Below are 22,071 nucleotides of genomic sequence, written 5' to 3'. Positions count from 1 at the left end.
ATATACTGTCACCATTTACTATTTGTTGCCTTTGTATTGCAACAATTGCACATTTGTTGCCCGTTTACACCGAGTATTACCTATTGCTTTCCCATAAGCTCTAACGATCATCCATTTGTTGCTTATGTATGGTGAGGATTGCCCATTTGTTGCTCATGAACTGTTAAGATTTCCTGTTGGCTGCCTGTGTACTAAACCGAGCATCAGAATGGGGAAGAAAGGGGATTTAAGTGACTTTGAGCGTGGCATGGTTGTTGGTGCCAGACGGGCTGGTCTGAGTATTTCAAAAACTACTGATCTACTGGGATTTCACGCACAACCATCTCTAGGATTTACAGAGAATGATCCAAAAAAAGAGAAAATACCCAGTGAGCGGCAGTTGTGTGGAGGAAAATGCCTTGTTGATGTCAGAGGTCAGAGGAGAATGGGTGGACTGGTTGCTGCGACATTCAGATGGTAGGGTCAAAATTTGGCGTAAGCAACATGAAAGCATGGATCCATCCTGCCTTGTATCAATGGTTCAGGCTGGTGGTGGTGGTGTCATGGTGTGGTGGATCCATCCTGCCTTGTATCAATGGTTCAGGCTGGTGGTGGTGGTGGTGTCATGGTGTGGTGGATCCACCCTGCCTTGTATCAATGGTTCAGGCTGGTGGTGGTGGTGGTGTCATGGTGTGGTGGATCCATCCTGCCTTGTATCAACAGTTCAGACTGGTGGTGGTGTCTTGGTGTGGTGGATCCATCCTGCCTTGTATCAATGGTTCAGGCTGGTGGTGGTGGTGTCATGGTGTGGTGGATCCATCCTGCCTTGTATCAATGGTTCAGGCTGGTGGTGGTGGTGTCATGGTGTGGTGGATCCATCCTGCCTTGTATCAATGGTTCAGGCTGGTGGTGGTGGTGTCATGGTGTGGGGGAGATTTTCTTGGCACGAACAAGGTGTACCTAAAGTGGCCAGTGAGTGTATATGCTCAAAAGAGGCTATATTTGTCCATTAAAATTAAGACACTGCTTGTTCAGTAGTGACTGTGCTTTATTGTTCCTGTCATAAGCCAGCCATAGACAGGGTGATTTTCTTTCCTGCAACCCATGGAAAATCACTCGATTCCCCCATCAACATAGTCAGGGAGGCTGGATGCAGTTCTTTGCTTGCTTTTTTTGTCTCTCAAGGCACTATTCCCCCGCTGACAGCAATGATGGGCCACCATTCCGCCCACTGATACCATCCATCAATGGGGCGCTATTCCTTCAATTGACACCAATAATAGGGTACTGATCCTCTCACTAACACCAATGATGGGGCACTATTCCTCCCACTGACACCAATGATGGGGCACTATTCCTCCCACTGATACCAATGATGGGGCACTATTCCTCCCACTGATACCAATGATGGGGCACTATTCCTCCCACTGACACCAATGATGGGGCACTATTCCTCCCACTGATACCAATGATGGGGCACTATTCCTCCCACTGATACCAATAAGGGGGCATTATTCCTCCCACTGATACCAACGATGGGGCACTATTCCTCCCACTGACACCAACGATGGGGCACTATTCCTCCCACTGATACCAATGATGGGTCCCTTATTCTTCCACTGATACCAATGATGGGGTACTATTCCTCCCACTGACACCAATGATGGGGCACTATTCCTCCCACTGATACCAACGATGGGGCACTATTCCTCCTACTGATACCAACGATGGGGCACTATTCCTCCCACTGACACCAATGATGGGGCACTATTCCTCCCACTGATACCAATGATGGGGCACTATTCCTCCCACTGATACCAATGATGGGGCACTATTCCTCCCACTGATACCAATGATGGGGCACTATTCCTCCCACTGACACCAATGATGGGGCACTATTCCTTCCACTGACACCAATGATGGGACTCTATTCCTCCCACTGACACCAATAATGGTCAACTATTCTCCCCACTGACACCATCAACATGGCAACATTCCTCCAACTGACAATAATGATGGTGCACCATACCTTCCACTGACACCATCAATGGAGAACTATTCCTCCCACTGACGCCAATGATGGGGTACTGATCCTCTCACTAACACCAATGATGGGGCACTATTCCTCCCACTGACACCAATGATGGGGCACTATTCCTCCCACTGATACCAATGATGGGGCACTATTCCTCCCACTGATACCAATGATGGGGCACTATTCCTCCCACTGACACCAATGATGGGGCACTATTCCTCCCACTGATACCAATGATGGGGCACTATTCCTCCCACTGATACCAATAAGGGGGCACTATTCCTCCCACTGATACCAACGATGGGGCACTATTCCTCCCACTGACACCAACGATGGGGCACTATTCCACCCACTGATACCAATGATGGGTCCCTTATTCTTCCACTGATACCAATGATGGGGTACTATTCCTCCCACTGACACCAATGATGGGGCACTATTCCTCCCACTGATACCAACGATGGGGCACTATTCCTCCTACTGATACCAACGATGGGGCACTATTCCTCCCACTGACACCAATGATGGGGCACTATTCCTCCCACTGATACCAATGATGGGGCACTATTCCTCCCACTGATACCAATGATGGGGCACTATTCCTCCCACTGATACCAATGATGGGGCACTATTCCTCCCACTGACACCAATGATGGGGCACTATTCCTTCCACTGACACCAATGATGGGACTCTATTCCTCCCACTGACACCAATGATGGGGCACTATTCCTCCAACTGATACCAATGATGGGGAACTATTCCTTCCACTGACACCAATGATGGGACTCTATTCCTCCCACTGACACCAATGATGGGGCACTATTCCTTCCACTGACACCAATGATGGGACTCTATTCCTCCCACTGACACCAATAATGGTCAACTATTCTCCCCACTGACACCATCAACATGGCAACATTCCTCCAACTGACAATAATGATGGTGCACCATACCTTCCACTGACACCATCAATGGAGAACTATTCCTCCCACTGATACCAATGATAAGGCATTATTTACTTCCACTAATGTTGGGTCATTTTCAACTCCCACTAGGCACAGTCCGGCCCCCCTAAAGTCTGAATGACAGTAAACTGGCCCTTTGTTTGGAAAGTTTGGAGAGCCCCGATATAGAGTATAAATTAAACACCACATGTAGATTACCATGCCACAACACTTCACCCCGCCCCACTGAGCCAGGTCCCAGATCAGAATAGGCCAAGAGTAAGGAAGAGACGAGTCCAATCGATTTTTAATGTTTGATTTGAGAAACAATATGGCAGGTGGGTTCTTCCAATTCTGGAAGCCGTTGGAAGTAACTGGGTGAGCATACTTCGTCCTGTCCTGTCCCTATTAATGTTCCCAACTAGGGTACCTGTCAGGGTTCTGTCCACAGCAAAGGTTTTAGAAGACCTGGCACTCCTGCCAGTACCCTGCATGGCCACAGAAGTGCACGTTGGCCAAGATCCATGCGCATTGGTGCATGGACGTGAGCCGGAACACGCATGCGCATTAGGCTCAGTTTGGCGCCAGACGGCCTTTATAAGGAGGCTCATCACTCCCTCAAGTTGCTGGATGATCTCTGGCTCCCCAGTACCATTGTCTGTGTTCCTTGCTTAGTGATTTCCTGTTACCAACTCGGCTTGCTCTTGGACCTGTCTTCTCTGCCTGACTCCAGACCTGACCCTGGCTTGTTTAATGGATATTCTCTCCCGCTCCTCTGTGTATGACCCCGGCTATCCTATTGACTACATCTGCTCTAATCTCCACCTGGCACTTGACCTTGGCTTCAAACTCACTACTCAGTGGTCCTCTGTTTCCCTGAAGGCTTGCATACCTCCCACAGGCGCCACCTATCTGCAGACTCCATTCAGTGCATCAGCTGTGCTCCTGGGTGTCCCTCCGGCCAGCACTCCTACAGGCGACCTGTGCTACTTTGGGCCTGACTCCTGCTGTTCCAAATCAAGGGCAGTCTGGAACTTAGCCGCAAGGGAATCCCTCTCTCTATTGGCCTCCATCACCAGGACCTCTTAGGACAACCGGGGAATAGCTCACAGTTCCAGGACTACATGGCTTCGAATAGGGCCCCAACCAGTCCCATAGGGGTCAATTCCAGTTTCTTGACCCGAACTCATCCTCTTTCACTCTACACACAATTTATAACTTAAGAGGGCACCACCTAGTAGCCAAACTGAGAATTTTGCTCACACCCCACTACAATCAGGGCCCCCTAACCCTCCTGTGTTAAATTCTATTGTAACTATACAGCCTCTCTTTATATTGTAAAGTTCTGCACAAAATGTTAGTGCGAAATAAATCCTGTATAAGAAAACAAAATAATAAAAATAGTAGATCAGGTTCTCCCTCCTGTAGTTTCTTACTGGTGTTCTATGATTTCCTGACACCTCTACACCTTCATAGGTCTCAGTATAATGTAGGAATAATTACATTTCCATCCCAGGGCACTGAGCCATGACCGCCCCACCCCACTTGTTTCTGGAGTCTGCGTGATTAAACGTATCCTAATATACAGGAAGCAAGCGCATGAAGTCGTTTATCACTGCGAGCCACGCTTGCCGCGACCCTTCATGGTTTAATATAGAGACACTACAGTGGATGGCTTGCTGTGATGAATATCCGTAATTACATACAGCCTCTTGTGCATTAATATTGTTCCCGGGCTTCTTGGAAAGCCCAATGCATTGATTTAATATCAGTATTAAATATATTCCCCTCGGAGAGCCGAACGCCATACGGGAGTCCGCTAATGAGAGCGTCACTGTCACCGAGTGATAATTACCAGACCACAGGACGAACCTTTTACGGACTGACCCCCCATGTTAATGATCCGACGATGTTATTGATGTTAATGACCCAGAAAAGGTGTTAGTGATCCACAATGTCATTTATGGTGATAATTCTATAGAATGGAATTCTGAAATAAAAATGTGTGATAAAAAATATCCTGGCCAGACGTGTCCATACTCATTGTTACGTTGTCCACGCATAGAGCTGTGTGACAGACCCAACCGGGACAGGGTCTTTTGTAGGAGTCTGCAGGCTAGGCTCTTGCCTACTGTGTGACAGACCCAACCGGAACAGGGTCTTTTGGAGGAGACTGCAGGCTAGCCTCTTGCCTACTGTGTGACAGACCCAACCAGGACAGGGTCTTTTGGAGAAGACTAGAGGCTAGCCTCTTGCCTAATGTGTGACAGACCCAAGCGGAACAGGGTCTTTTGGAGGAGACTGCAGGCTAGCCTCTTGCCTACTGTGTGACAGACCCAACCAGGACAGGGTCTTTTGGAGAAGACTAGAGGCTAGCCTCTTGCCTAATGTGTGACAGACCCAAGCGGAACAGGGTCTTTTGGAGGAGACTGCAGGCTAGCCTCTTGCCTGCTGTGTGACAGACCCAACCGGGACAGGGCCTTTTGGAGGAGACTGCAGGCTAGGCTCTTGCCTACTGTGTGACAGACCCAACTGGGACAGGGTCTTTTGGAGGAGACTAGAGGCTAGCCTCTTGCCTAATGTGTGACAGACCCAAGCGGAACAGGGTCTTTTGGAGGAGACTGCAGGCTAGCCTCTTGCCTGCTGTGTGACAGACCCAACCGGGACAGGGCCTTTTGGAGGAGACTGCAGGCTAGCCTCTTTCCTACTCTGTGACAGACCCAACCGGAACAGGGTCTTTTGGAGGAGACTGCAGGCTAGCCTCTTGCCTACCGTGTGACAGACCCAACCGTAACATGGTCTTTCGGAGGAGACTGCAGACTAGCCTCTTGCCTACCGTGTGACAGACCCAACCGGAACAGGGTCTTTTGGAGGAGACTGCAGGCTAGCCTCTTGCCTACCGTGTGACAGACCCAACCGGAACAGGGTCTTTTGGAGGAGACTGCAGGCTAGCCTCTTTCCTATCGTGTGACAGACCCAACCGGAACAGGGTCTTTTGGAGGAGACTGCAGGCTAGCCTCTTGCCTACCGTGTGACAGACCCAACCGGAACAGGGTCTTTTGGAGGAGACTGCAGGCTAGCCTCTTGCCTACTGACTATGGGTCCTGGCATTTGATGGGGCTCTATTCTGTATAAGGTGTGTGCTTGGGGGGCCTTTTGGAGTAGTTTTACTTCAGAATAAAGTCCTTGTCTCCCCAAAACACACAGACTCTGAGAACTGGAGGACCAGGATACAGATTTGGGGTCTTTGTGCCCAAACCAGCATCGACTGCTTCAACCCCCTGTGACGGGAGTCACTTTGGGTGGGGGGCCCATGAAACACAGCTCACTTTGGAGAGGTGTGGAGACCCCTGTCTCAGCTCCCCATATCCATATTATGTGTAAGTCACCCTGTGCCTGTTAGGGGTGCAGGGTGATCTGCCCTAATATTGTGTAGACATGTCTAGGAGATAGGAGGGGTTTGTTGATTGTTTAATGCCACGTGGTTGCATCCCATTGTTCTGTTGTGTGTCTTGCTTGGGAGCAAACTATTATAGGATGTATGTGTTTGTGTATTGGTTTGGTGGGGGGTGTTTCCGGCAGCCCTCCCTCCTGTTGGGACTGTCTGCTGGTGTGTCTCTTGTTACTAAAGGTAGATTGCCCCGCCCTGTGTCATTATGCAGGGGGGGGGGATTGTTCCCTTGAATGTATATATCTTGTATCTCTGTTAAAATAAAGTAGTCTATTTCCTGGTTTTACTTCCAAGACTGGTGTTGTCTAGTCTTGTTTGGTCGGCTGTGGTGTCTGTGGTTGGTGTTTGGACGGGGAAGCGGTAGTCTAACGGAAGTACCCAAGTGCAGTCGGGGGTCTGGTTCCGTTACACCCCCCTACTAGACTCAGAGACTCTAAGCAGATGTTAATATAATCAGCTCAAAACAACCTGATGCTGAGGTCTCTAGCTGTAATCTGTGTATTAAGGTGTGATGTGTTTACTGTTGTGTCTTTGTTAATTGTGTTAACTGAGTCACCTATTGATTCTGTCTGTTGGCTAGTCCTCCTGGAGGTTCCTACATGATGGGATTAGTCTGGTGTCAACAGTGTTACCTAATCAGTGTGGAATGTTTATCCCAATGTGTAATATTTGTTTTTCTTGTTCATGGGGAGACTGCCCCTATTTCTGAAATGTATAAAAACCGGCACCTAAGCTCGAATGCTTCCGTCAGAAAACTGTTTCCTCGCCGTTGGGACACATGACCAAGTTATTATGCATGGTGCCAGGCGGTCTGTCACAAGCTTTATGTTGTCTACGCAGTATGTACACAAAGCCCTAAGCGTTCAACATATAAAACTCTAAGTGGTCCATATACACCAATCAGCCATAACAATATGACTACCAAACATAAGCTGTTGAGGCATGGACTCCACTAGACAACTGAAGGTACGCTGTGGTATCTGGCACCACGCTGTCAGTAGCAGATCCTTTAAGTTGCAAGGTGGGGTCCCCAGATTGGACTTGTTTTTCCAGCATATCCTAGAGATGCTAGATTGGGTTGAGATCTAATGAATTGGGAGGCCAAGTCAACACTTTGACCTTGTTATTTTGTTCCTCACACCATTCCTGAATTCATCAGACCAGGCCACCTTCTTCCATTTCTCTGTGTACCAGTTCTGATGCTCATGTGCTCATTGTAGGCACTTTTGGCTGTGGACACAGCTCAGCATGGGCACCAGGGGCATTTGCCTAGGACGGCATTTTTCAGGGGGCAACACTGCCCCTCAGAATAATGGACACATGCACCACGGCAGGGGCGGACTGACCATTTGGAAACTCAGGCACTGCCCGAGGGCCCAGGGTCAGTAGGGGGCCCCATGAGATGCCCCTGGTACCTTTTTCATAGGCTTTTTTGAGTTTGGGCAAGGACACATGAGCCCCATGATCCCCTATTGCCCGGGGGCCCCATGAGTTGTCAGTCCGCTCCTGCACCATGGGGACCAGGTGGGATCTCAGAGAGGCTGCTTGATGGTGTATGCAGACCCCAACTCTTGTTCTCAGGGATATCCAGAGCTGTGAAGGTGAAAGGGGGAAGGGGGGTGTTATATGTTAGTGAAAGGCTCTCTCGGATGAGGGGGGCAGGGGTGTTGGTCAATGTCAGGCTCTCTTCATGGGGGGAGAGGGGGGGTGGCGGTGGTGGTGTTGGTCGGTGTCAGGTTCTCAACCGGGGGGGCTCCTATTGTTGCCTAGGGCAGCAAAAAAACAAAATACATCACTGATGGGCACCCTAGCCAGTCTGCAGCTACATAGCCCCATACACAACAAACTGCGATGCTCTGTGTGTTTAAAAAGGATTAACTTTTTTCAGAAATCTGAGCTTCAGTAGTTGTTCTATTGGATCGGACTACACAGGCCAGCCTTTGCTCCCCACATGCATCAATGAGCCTAAGCTACCCATGGCCCCGTTGCCGGTTGGCTGGTTTTCCTTCCTTTGACCACTTTTTGGTCAGTTCTGACCACTGTGGACCAGAAACATCCTACAAGAACTGCAGTTTTGGAGTTGCGCTGACCAAGTCATCTACCCATTACAATTTGTTCCTTGTCAAAGTCAATCAACTACTTACACTTGCCCATTTTTTCTGCTTTCGACATATGAACTTAAAGGACAACATGTTCACTTGGTGCTTAGTATATCCCACCCACTTTCAACTTCCATTGTAACAAGATGATCAATCTTGCTCACTTTACCTGTCAGTGGTCATAATGGTATGGCTGATTGGTGTATACATCTCTAAGTAGTCAATATATATTATTGGTATGTATGCACAGTGTGTGTTTGTGCATATATATATATACACAGATTTAAACAAATTAAACAGTCTATGCATTGTGGTGCTGTTCATCTTAAATGGCAACACCAAAGCACTAAGGCAATGCAGCTCTGAAAAATATAAATATAAATAAACAGCGCAAATTTAGATAATTAATCAATATAATAAATCATATAAAATAGGTGCATAAATTATTCGTGTTTGCCCTTAATCTTAAACAAAAACACCCAAAAGTCCATGTGCTGAAAACATAATTAAATTATAGAAATAAAAGTGCCAACTTCTTTTCTTCAGAAAATACTTTCACCTTCCACCAGTGCACAAACCAACATCGAATACACTCACCAGAACTTGGTGAGTAAAGGACCTTTAAGGAATTTTTAGGGATCCTAAACCCTCTTTGGTGCCACGCTAGGGAAAATCTTCACCCTCCGAATAGACTCCACCATCCAACCAAAAGAAAAAAACTCACATAGCATAATATTGTCACACAATAGTAACTTTTTCCAAATGGAGATTAAGGCCACTCACATGTTAAACACTTGCTAAAGACATGTTTATTATGTATAAAAGGCTTCAGTTCCAGCAGATATACAGACTTTTCCTTCCAGGACTCTCACATCCACAGTGGAACAAAGACAGGACTCCTCTTAGACCAAACAGTGAACCAAGATGGCCGCTGGAACGCACCGCTCAGCGTGCGCTCCACTCACCGGAAATGACGTCAGGCGCATGGAGTGTGGACCGGAAATGCGTCACTTGCTGAAGACAAAACTGAAGGGAAAATGCCCCAAGAACAAGCAGAAACTGAAGACAGTTGCAGTAGAGGCCTGGCAGAGCATCACCAGGGATGAAACCCAGCGTCTGGTGATGTCTATGCGTTCCACACTTCAGGCTGTAATTGACTGCAAAGGATTTGCAACCAAGTATTAAAAAGTGAAAGTTTGATTTATTATTATTATTCTGTCCCATTACTTTTGGTTCCTTAACAATTGGGAGGCACATATGCAAACTGTTGTAATTCCTACGCCGTTCACCTGATTTGGATGTAAATGCCCTCAAATTAAAGCTGACAGTCTGCAGTTAAAGCACATCTTGTTCGTTTCATTTCAAATCCATTGTGGTGGTGTATAGAGCCAAAAATGTTAAAATTGTGTCTATGTCCCAATATTTATGGACCTGACTGTAAATGCATTGCATGCACTACAACGAATATGAAAGCACCACCATGAGCTGCATCAGAAAAAATGAAATATGTCCTTTTTTTGGTCTGTTCCTGCGCATTGGAAGCCCGTTCGAAATCAAAGGGCTGCCTAAATGCAACATATATTAATGCGTGAAGCAACATGCACTGACGCAACCCTCAGGAAGGGACAAGTGTGAACTGACTCCAACAGTCCAAGCAAATAACTATTTGTAATATAAAATAGACTTTGTGAACCTAGAGAATGAAGAAACAAAACAAACTGTGAAAGGATGTTGAATCTGAATTTGGAGACGTGTGGGACATGTATTGGTGTGAAATGATCCCTGTGTTTCTCATTGCAGGACAATCTGAACTTACTGCTGACGGAGGAGGAGATGTACAGCCTGAACGAGACCTTCAGCCAGTGTAAAGTCATCCCAGGTGAGCCGAGATTCCAGTAAAGGTGAAGAGGAAGGAACGGGATGCAGACCTGCGTCTGTCTGCCAAGCTGCACCATCTTCGATGGTCATCCCTATCCTCTGCCACCTACAAGCACGCTCTGCCTTTTTCTGTCTGGTTTCTCAAATCTCTCTGTAGGCTTCCTAACTGCCCTTTGTGTGCAATGGGAAATTTTAAAATACGTAGACTGAATTTAAAATATTTTCCATCATTAGTAGGTCTTGTCATGGTCAGGGCTCAGGCTCAGTAGCTGTAGCAGTAGAGAGACCGGCAGGAAAAGTACACGGGCAGGTCAACCTGCAATAGCTGGTATTCTCCAGAGCTCCTGATGGTGGAGATGGGTTTTGCTGCATGTTAGTACCAGGTTGTGGTCCTCAGGATTGCCATGCCAGGAGATGAGGATAATCTAGGGCAGACCCTTTAGGTCTGATAGGAAAGTTAGGAGTGACCCCACAGTAAAAAATGTTTGTAAAAAGTGCATGGGGTTCCCCCTAAAAGCCATACCAGGCCCTTTAGGTCTGGTAGGACTTTTAAGGGGAACTCCATCACCACAAAATGGGGGAAAAAATCATGGGGTCCCCCCTAATTCCTATCAAACCCTTGACCCAAGCAGGGCAGGAAAGGGTGGTGGTGGTGGTGGGGGGGAGTCTTACCAGGCATTGGGACAGTGTTTTCATGCCAATGGGGACTGGGGGCCTCTTCCCCACAACTCTGCCTCGGTGGTTGTGGGGGTCTGCGGGCAGGGGAGCTCATTAGCATCAGGTTACCCATTTAAATAGGGAAGCACCCTGATGCTGCACCCCCCCTTGTGAATGAGTAAGGGTTACTTGTACCCCTACCCATTCACTAAAGGGCTACATTTTGTAACAAAATAGAGACCAGGCTTTTGAAAATCCTTTACTGAAAGAAAAAAATTCCTTTATTAAAATAGAAAAAAAAATGGTTCCATCATTGTAATCCATCATCAATCACGGCATCCAGTGTTGTCACGACGCCACTGACTTGCCGTAATAAAAAAAAAACCTGATGCCCGCCGACTCGTTCGCACCCGCCAAGCACTCGCCGCAATCTGACATTTGCTGATCAGATGTAAACAATTGACATCACTGCTAGGTCCGCCCAATTGTGCTGTGATTGGCCAAAGCATCTCACCTGACCTGTAGTCAGGTGCATTGCTTTGGCCAATCACAATGCACTGTGGGGCGCAGCCCACCGAACGCCCTTACCGAACAAATGGCCGATGTTCGAGTCGAACTTATGCTCAACTCGAACATCCAGCCCATCACTAGTCAGTACATGGCGTGCCATACATGTGGCAAAGTCTATGGTGTCAGAGCAAGCTGGCCGAAGAAAGTATGGATTTGCAAAGACAGGTAAGTGTAGTATAGATGTAAATATACTACATAGTATATATGTAGTATATTTTTCAAGTCTTCTGAAGTGGAAAAAGATAATTATTGTTGTAAGTCTTATCTCCGTTAAAGCGGTAGCGAAAAAAAAAAAAGAGATTTCCCCTGCCAGGTAATAATATAATCATCATAAAGTGCTGGTATGCCTGGTATCCATCTCATACTAGCACATTATGAAAGACTTACCTGGGAACGAAGCCCTCCTTTGGCGCGCTGTCCCCACTGCAGAGGCTTCCATCTTCACTCGGGTCTTCCTCCCTTTGGCCACTTGAACGGCCGAAGCCACGATGACGTTACTCCCGCGCATGCGCATGGGAGCTACGGCTGCGGCAAACATCTCTGAAGGAATGGCACAAGCATGCGCATGGGAGCTGCGGCTGCGGCTGCGGCAAACATCTCTGAAGGAATGGCACAAGCATGCGCATGGGAGCTGCGGCAAACATCTCTGAAGGAATGGCACAAGCATGCGCATGGGAAAAAAAAAAAGAGACAAAAAAAAAAGAGATTTCCCCCTGCCAGGTAATAATATAATCATCATAAAGTGCTGGTATGCCTGGTATCCATCTCATACTAGCACATTATGAAAGACTTACCTGGGAACGAAGCCCTCCTTTGGCGCGCTGTCCCCACTGCAGAGGCTTCCATCTTCACTCGGGTCTTCCTCCCTTTGGCCACTTGAACGGCCGAAGCCACGATGACGTTACTCCCGCGCATGCGCATGGGAGCTACGGCTGCGGCAAACATCTCTGAAGGAATGGCACAAGCATGCGCATGGGAGCTGCGGCTGCGGCAAACATCTCTGAAGGAATGGCACAAGCATGCGCATGGGAGCTGCGGCAAACATCTCTGAAGGAATGGCACAAGCATGCGCATGGGAGCTGCGGCTGCGGCTGCGGCAAACATCTCTGAAGGAATGGCACAAGCATGCGCATGGGAGCTGCGGCAAACATCTCTGAAGGAATGGCACAAGCATGCGCATGGGAGCTGCGGCTGCGGCAAACATCTCTGAAGGAATGGCACAAGCATGCGCATGGGAGCTGCGGCTGCGGCAAACATCTCTGAGGGAATGGCACAAGCATGCGCATGGGAGCTGCGGCAAACATCTCTGAAGGAATGGCACAAGCATGCACATGGGAGCTGCGGCTGCGGCAAACATCTCTGAAGGAATGGCACAAGCATGCGCATGGGAGCTGCGGCTGCGGCAAACATCTCTGAAGGAATGGCGCAAGCATGCGCATGGGAGCTACGGCTGCAGCAAACATCTCTGAAGGAATGGCGCAAGCATGCGCATGGGAGCTGCGGCTGCGGCAAACATCTCTGAAGGAATGGCACAAGCATGCGCATGGGAGATACGGCTGCAGCAAACATCTCTGAAGGAATGGCGCAAGCATGCGCATGCGCTCGTGATGTCACTGGCTGCCGCTCGCTAGAACATCTCCTACAGTGCACATTTAGGAGATATTCATTTTTCCTACAGGCGGGGCTTTTTATCAGTGAGAATGCGGGGGAATGCAGTTCCGGCACCTCCAGCACTGAATGTATGTAATGGCAAAGGGTGCCGGGGTGTGCTGGAGGGTCTAATGATGCTGACTGCTGGGGGGATCTCCTGCTGAGGGAGGAGTCTTTTGTTGCTGGGGGAGTCTTAGGTTGCTCGGGGGTCAGTTGTTGCTGGGAGGGATCTCCTGTTGAGGGAGGAGTCTATTGTTGCTGGGGGAGTCTTAGGTTGCTCAGGGTCAGTTGTTGCTGGGAGGGATCTCCAGTTGAGGGAGGAGTCTATTGTTGCTGGGGGGTCTTATGTTGCTGGGGGGGGGGTCAGTTGCTGGGAGGGATCTCCTGTTGAGGGAGGAGTCTATTGTTGCTGGGGGGAGAGCTTTTGTTGCTGGGGGGGTCGGTTGTTGCCAGGAGGGATATCCTGTTGAGGAAGAAGTCTATTGTTGCTGGCTGCTGGGGGGCCTATTGATGCTGGCTGTTGAGAAATCTGTTGTTGTGGCGGGGGTCTATAATTACTGGGGTGGTATTTTGTTGTGGGGGGTCCATTGTTGCTGGGGGGTCAGTTGTTGCTGGGAGAGATCTCCTGTTGAGGGCAGGGGTGTATTTACCACAAGGCAAACAAGGCATTTGCCTAGGGCAGCATTTTTCAGGGGGGCAGCACTGCCCCTTGGAAGAAGGGACTGAAGAAGAGACACACGCGGCATGGGGACCTGGTGGGTTCCGAGAGAGGTTGCTGGTTTCATGACGGTGTATGCACAGCCTGACTCTCGTTCTTGGGGATGTCCAGAGCTGTGAAGGTGAGTGTCTTTCTCTCTCTCTTGCCATTGGGGATGGTGGCTGGTGTATGGGGGGCAGTGGTAGTGGAAGGCTCAGGTGGAGGGCAGGGGTGTTCTTGGTCAATGTCAGACTCTGTCTGCAGGGGGGGAGGGGCACCAATTTTCTGTGTTGCCTAGGGCAGCACAAAACCCAAATACACCACTGGTTGAGGGAGGAGTCTATTGCTGTGGGGGGGGGGGGTCTTATGTTACTGGGGGTTCAATTGTTGCTGGAAGGGACATCCTGTTGAAGCGGGAGTCTATTTTTGCTGGGGGAGTCTTAGATTGCTCGTGGGTCAGTTGTTGCTGGGAGGGATCTCCTGTTGAAGGAGGAGTCTATTGTTGCTGAGGGAGTCTTAGGTTGCTTGATGGTCAGTTGTTGCCGGGAGGGATCTCCTGTTGAGGGAGGAGTCTATTGTTGCTGAGGGAGTCTTAGGTTGCTTGATGGTCAGTTGTTGCCGGGAGGGATCTCCTGTTGAGGGAGGGGTCTATTGTTGCTGAGGGAGTCTTAGGTTGCTTGATGGTCAGTTGTTGCTGGGAGGGATCTACTGTTGAGGGAGAAGTCTATTGTTGCTGAGGGAGTCTTAGGTTGCTTGATGGTCAGTTGTTGCCGGGAGGGATCTCCTGTTGAGGGAGGGGTCTATTGTTGCTGAGGGAGTCTTAGGTTGCTTGGGGGTCAGTTGTTGCTGGGCAGGATCTCCTGTTGAGGGAAGGGTCTATTGTTGCTGGGGGGTCTTATGTTGCTACGAGGGATCTCCTGTTGAGGGAGGAATCTTATATTGCTGGGGGTTGCTGAGGGGGGGGGGTCAGTTGTTGCCGGGAGGGATCTCATGTTGAGGAAGGAGTCTATTGTTGCTGAGGGGGGGATCAGTTGTTGCCGGGAGGGATCTCATGTTGAGGAAGGAGTCTATTGATGCTGGCTGTTGGAGAGCCTATTGATGCTGGCTGCTGGTAGATCTGTTGTTGCTGTTGGGGGTCTATAATTTCTGGGCTGGTATTTTGTTGTGGGGGTCTATTTTGTGGTGGATCCATTGTTGCTGGCTGTAGGGGATCTACTGTATTTTACTGCTTTTCTTGTTATTATTAACACATTACTTACAAATTACTCAGCACCACAAAATACTTGTTTCTGAATTCCCTAAAAGGGGCGGTCCTGGGAGGTAGGCGGGGGGTGGAACCATGGGATGGTACTCGGAGGTGGGCAAGGGGGGCAGCATACAAAATGACCACTTTAAAAGTAAAACTATACAAACAGGTTGGGAAGCAGCTGGTCTTTCTGGCCAAAGGGAATTGATAAAGAGGTCTTTTCTTTTCTTTCTTACCCCAGAGACAAAAGAGGAAGTGAGAGGAATATCTCCAAAGTAAGGCCCTTAGAATATCTTTATGGCTTCCCCTCAACTCTTGTTCTGCTGACAGCTGGAAAATGTTATCACTTTTTGTTGGATAATGGCCATCAAGACAAATATTGAAGATGAATGTTCCCAGTGGAGGCCACAGACCGCATTATAGACACAGAAGAAGGTCTAAACCTTCACTATTTTATTCACAACAATAAAACATTTAGGGGGATCCATTCTTCTGGTCTCACATACAGTATACAGGTGTGGTGGTGATCAGGAATCCTGTTGCTGGCTTGCACTGGTCTGGTGACAATGGGACTGGTGTGGTGGTGATCAAGAACACTGTTGCTGGCTTCCACTGCTCTGGTGGCACTGGGACTGGTGTGGTAGTGATCAGGAGCACTGTTTCTGGCTTGCACTGGTCTGGGGAAACTGGGACCAGTGTGGCGATGATCAAGACCACAGTTGCTGACATACAGTGATCTGGTGACACTGGGACTGGTGTGGTGTGAACCAGGAACACTGTTGCTGGCTTACACTGGTCTGGTGGCACTGGGACTGGTGTGGTAGTGATCAGAAACAGTGTTTTATGGCTTGCACTGGTCTGGTGGGACTGGGACTGGTGCGATGGTGATCAGGAATCCTGTTGCTGTTTTGCACTGGTCTGGTGGCACTAGGACTGGTGTGGTGGTGATCAGGAACACTGCTGCTGGCTTTCACTGGTTTGGTGACACTGGGACTAGTGTGGTGGGAACCAGAAACACTGTTACTGGTTTCCACTGGTCTGGTGGCACTGGGACTGGTGTGGTAGCAATCAGGAACACTGTTTCTGGCTTCCACTGGTCTGGTGACATTGGGACTGGTGCTGTGGTGATCAGGAACACAGTTGCTGGCTTTCAACTGGTCTGGTGACACTGGGACTGGTGTTGTGGTGATCAGGAACACTGTTTCTGGCTTACATTGGTCTGGTGACACTGGGACTGGTGTGGTAGCAATCAGGAACACTGTTTCTGGCTTACATTGGTCTGGTGACACTGGGACTGGTGCTGTGGTGATCAGGAACACTGTTGCTGGCTTCCACTGGTCTGGTGACACTAAGACTAGTGTGGTGGGAGCCAGGAACACTGTTTCTGGCTTACACTGCTCTGGTGACACTGAGACTGGTGTGATGGTTCTCAGGAACACTTTTGCTGACTTCCACTGGTCTGGTGACACTGGGACTAGTGTGGTGGGAACCAGGAACACTGTTTCTGGCTTCCAATGGTCTGGTGACACTGGGACCAGTGTGGCGACGATCAAGACCACAGTTGCTGGCTTACAGTGATCTGGTGACACTGGGACTAGTGTGGTGGGAACCAGGAACAATGGTGCTAGTTTCCACTGGTCTGGTGGCACTGGGACTGGTGTGGTGGCGATAAGAAACACTGTTGCTAGCTTGCACTGGTCTGGTGACAGTGGGACTGGTGTGGTAGCAATCAGGAACACTGTTTCTGGCTTACATTGGTCTGGTGACACTGGGACTGATGTGGTAGTGATCGGGAACACAGTTGCTGGCTTTCAACTGGTCTGGTGACACTGGGACTGGTGTTGTGGTGATCAGGAACACAGTTGCTGGCTTGCACTGGTCTGGTGACACTGGGACTGATGTGGTAGTGATCAGGAACACTGTTGCTGGCTTTAAACTGGTCTGGTGACACTGGGACTAGTATGGTGGGAACCAGAAACACTGTTGCAGGCTTATATTGTACTGGTGTGGTGGTGATCAGGAACTCTGTTGCTGGCTTCCACTGGTCTGGTGACACTGGGACTAGTGTGGTGGGAACCAGGAACACTGTTGCTGGCTTACACTGGTGGCACTGGTGGCACTGGGACTGGTGCGGTAGTGATCAGGAACACTGTTTCTGGCTTCCACTGTTGTGGTGACACTGGGACCAGTGCGGCGACGATCAAGACCACAGTTGCTGGCTTACAGTGATCTGGTGACACTGGGACTAGTGTGGAGGGAATCAAGAACACTATTGCTGGCTTCCACTGGTCTGGTGACACTGGGACTGGTGTGGTGGCGATCAGGAACACTGCTTCTGGTTTCCGCTGGTCTGGTGGCACTGGTGGGACTGGTGTGGTGGCTGCATTTGCTGGTGTGGGTAGTGATCAAGGACACTGGCTGGCTGCACTGGCATACAACGTCTTCAGAACTGTCCCTGACCACTAACCCTCCCAGTACACTATCACCAGAGCTGACTGTGAATGGTTCTCCAAACTACCTTCTACCCGTTCCCCATTACACTGGGCCTATTGTAGTTTCTGGTAGACCAAGCTATGGACTCCATTCCACCAAATCACCACCAGAAGGACTTTTCCATTCCTAGCTGACCTTTGCCGCAATGATAATGGCATATACTGCACTTAGCACACAAGGAGTGAGGGTCATACAGTCGGGGACCCTTCAAAATATCATAGGGCCCCATGACACCTGATTATAGACAGGTCCCTCTGCGGAAGCTGAAAACCGTAATGTGCTCTCCTTGGAATTTTTACCGGTTCCACTCATCGCTGTTTTCGTAATTGAAAGTTCCAGCTGAAACCTGACATCAGCTCGACGCAACTTTCAACACTAATTGCTTTGCTTCGTCAACACGTCCGAAAAGTACTGCATGCAGCATTTTCTGAGATGCATCGCTGTTCTCTGTGCTGGGGGGGGGGGGGGGGGGGGTGAGCCAACCGGAGTGAAAGGGATGCTGAGCTGGTATTCAGTCTCAGCTCAGGGAATAGCATTATGTAAAGGACCGTGTAAAAAAAAAAAATGAATGAAATAAAAATCTTAAGGAAGATCAGAAGACTTACACGGGATATGGATTGAGAACCTGACAGAGACCTGAGCGATCGACCTGAGAAATTCCGCAGCCTATGACGAAAAATGCCGATGATGCTCAAACCCCATCGTGGTCTACTGGGTCCTCGTTGGGGAGCAACGATGAGAAATTTGACAAAATCGATTCTGCCAATGTTTAGCTTGGTGTTTATTGAACCCCTTGCCTACCGGGCGCTTTTACCCCCCTTCCTGCCCAGACCATATTTTGAATGGTAATTGCGCGGTCATGCAACACGGCACCCAAACTACATTTGTATCATTTTTTTTAGACAAATAGAGATTTCTTCTGGTGGTATTTGATCACTGCTGGGGTTTTATCTTTTGCTAAACGTAAAAACCCCCCCGAAATTTTTGGTTAAAAAAAGGAAGTTTTTCTTAGTTTCTGACATAAAGCTTTTGTAAATAAGTGATTTTTCTCCTTCGCTGATGGGCACTGATAGGCTACATCGATGGGCACTGAGGAGGCTGCACTGATAGATGGCACTGATGGGCACTGTTAGGTGGTACTGATGGGCACTGATGAGGAGTCACTGGTGGGCACTCATAGGCTGCATCGATGGGCACTGATGAGGTTGCACTGATAGATGGCACTGATGGGCACTGTTAGGTGGTACTGATGGGCACTGATGAGGAGTCACTGATGGGCACTGATAGGCTGCACTGATAGGTGGCATTGTTAGGCGGCACTGATGGGCACTGTTAGGCGGCACTGATGGGCACTGTTAGGCGGCACTGATGGGCACTGATAGGCGGCACTGATGGGAACTGTTAGGCGACACTGATGGGCAGCACTGATGGGTAGTGTTAGGTGGTACTGATGGGCACTGACGAGGAGTCACTGATGGGCACTGATGGGCTGCACTGATGAGGCTGCACTGATAGGCGGCACTGATGGGCAGCACTGATGGGCACTGTTAGGTGGCACTGATGGGCACTGTTAGAGGTTACTGATGGGCACTGTTAGACGGCACTGATGGACACTGATTCAGTCATGCACAGGTGTACCGGCTCCTTTCCTGGACTGAAATGGCTTCCTGTGAGTCACTGCACACTGGGAGCTTCTCACAATGTGCATTAGAAGCTGCAGCGAGTCAGATAGAGCTCCGCCTCATTTCTTGGCTGGAGGATGCCCAGCATCATCTATCACTTTCCTCCCCAACCTGACTGTCTCTGGCCCGCCCCTTTCATTCATTGGATTTCAGTTCTTTCAGTCATGGAAGCTCAGCATCACCTGAGGTCATATTTACCTGTACAGCTTAGTTCATATGGCTGCATGCTGAAAGCGGTCTGCGGTGGTTCACTCTTTATACTGCAGTTGATAGACATTCAGAAAGTGATACCGTCACCTCCTGAATGCCTGTTTTGTTTTTCTATCAACCAGGATGATATTATTTTGTATCCCTTCTATCCTATTCAATCTATTTAATGAATATTTTACAACAAGCTTCCACACCAGAACTGCCATAGCTGCATGTGATGCATTGGTGCAGTGTGGACCCATTGGTCCAACGTGCAAGTTCGATAGGCGGTGCCATGCTGAGGTAAAGTTGCCACCGCAATGGGAATTCACCCTTCCTGCCGCCATATAAATTTGGAGATAGGCGGTAAAATTAATATGTTTTTACCACTCCTCCATCGCCCATGTATAATTAAAAAAAAAATGCATAGGTCTTCATCCCTTGAAACTGCATGTAAATTCGTCCTGTGCCAAAAGGGCAAAATTGAATGTTCTCCGACTATATTCTCTGCAATTCGAATGTGTGAAAGTGGTATATATCCCATTATGGCCATTAGATGGCGCTGACTATTTTAGAATATATACCCCATTATGGCCATTAGATGGCGCTGACTATTTTAGAATATATACCCCATTATGGCCTCTAGATCAGCGGTTCTCAACCTGGGGGTCGCGACCCCTTTGGGGGTCGAACGACCATTTCCCAGGGGTCGCCTAAGACCATCGGAAAACACATATTTCCGATGGTCTTAGGAACCAATACACCGCTGCTCTGTCTCGCGATCTGTGGGCGGGATGATATGCTGCCCCTGTAACCTGGCCACACCTGCGGGATCACTCAACAGCTCCGCCTCCTCGCCGCTGATTGGCCACCGGAACTGTAGCTCAGGAGAGGCACACAGGCGGCCAATCACCGGCGAGGAGGTGGAGCTTGGAGAGGAGGAGCCGAGCGGCAGAGCGCGCAGATCGAAGAAGATCGAGGGACCTGCAGGACCGAGTGAAGAGGAGAGAGGCCAGAGAAGGAAGACAGCTGACAGGTAAGTGCAAATTTTGCTTCTGCAGGCTGTAGATGGGAGAGGGAGAGAGCGAGCCCAGGCTGGAGCAGGAGTCAGCAAGGTAAGTATCATTGGTGTCAGTGGGAGGAATAGTGCCCCATCATTTGTGTCACTAATACCAACGATGGGGCACTATTCCTCCCCCCACTGACACCAACGATGGGGCACTATTCCTCCCCCCACTGACACCAACGATGGGGCACTATTCCTCCCCCCACTGACACCAAGGATGGGGCACTATTCCTCCCCCCACTGACACCAATGATAGGCACTATTCCTCCCCCCACTGACACCAACGATGGGGCACTATTCCTCCCACTGACACCAACGATGGGGCACTATTCCTCCCACTGACACCAACGATGGGGCACTATTCCTCCCACTGACACCAACGATGGGGCACTATTCCTCCCACTGACACCAACGATGGGGCACTATTCCTCCCCCCACTGACACCAACGATGGGGCACTATTCCTCCCCCCACTGACACCAATGATGGGGCACTATTCCTCCCCCCACTGACACCAACGATGGGGCACTATTCCTCCCCCCACTGACACCAACGATGGGGCACTATTCCTCCCCCCACTGACACCAACGATGGGGCACTATTCCTCCCCCCACTGACACCAACGATGGGGCACTATTCCTCCCCCCACTGACACCAACGATGGGGCACTATTCCTCCCCCCACTGACACCAACGATGGGGCACTATTCCTCCCCCCACTGACACCAATGATAGGCACTATTCCTCCCCCCACTGACACCAATGATAGGCACTATTCCTCCCACTGATACCAATGATGGGGCACTATTCCTCCCACTGATACCAATGATGGGGCACTATTCCTCCCACTGACACCAATGATGGGGCACTATTCCTCCCACTGATACCAATGATGGGGCACTATTCCTCCCACTGACACCAATGATGGGGCACTATTCCTCCCACTGACACCAATGATGGGGCACTATTCCTCCCACTGACACCAATGATGGGGCACTATTCCTCCCACTGACACCAACGATGGGGCACTATTCCTCCCACTGATACCAACGATGGGACACTATTCCTCCCACTGACACCAACGATGGGACACTATTCCTCCCACTGATACCAATGATGGGGCACTATTCCCCCCACTGACACCAATGATTGGGGACTATTCCTCCCACTGACATCAGTGATGGGGCGCTAGTCCTCCCACTGATACCAATGATGGGGCACTATTCCTCCCACTGATACCAATGATGGGGCACTATTCCTCCCACTGACACCAATGATGGGGCACTATTCCCCCCACTGACACCAATGATGGGGCACTATTCCTCCCACTGACACCAATGATGGGGCACTATTCCTCCCACTGACACCAATGATGGGGCACTATTCCTCCCACTGACACCAACGATGGGGCACTATTCCTCCCACTGATACCAACG

General features: G+C 49.5%; 1 protein-coding gene across 1 annotated transcript in view; it reads left to right on the top strand.

Moving 5' to 3' along the window:
• Window positions 1-22,071, top strand: part of PHF24 (PHD finger protein 24) — a 129,968-nt gene that overhangs the window by 81,560 nt on the left and 26,337 nt on the right. Inside the window, exon 3 of the mRNA XM_089654328.1 lies at window positions 10,310-10,388. Within this exon, the coding sequence (XP_089510454.1) occupies window positions 10,310-10,388 (79 nt within the window). The remainder of the gene's footprint in view (window positions 1-10,309; window positions 10,389-22,071) is intronic.

The sequence above is a fragment of the Staurois parvus genome, unplaced genomic scaffold, assembly GCF_062004578.1.
Source record: "Staurois parvus isolate SC_StPar_1 unplaced genomic scaffold, SC_StPar_1.0 ptg000756l, whole genome shotgun sequence".
NCBI lineage: Eukaryota > Metazoa > Chordata > Amphibia > Anura > Ranidae > Staurois > Staurois parvus.
This window is presented reverse-complemented; position numbering and strand designations above follow the sequence as displayed.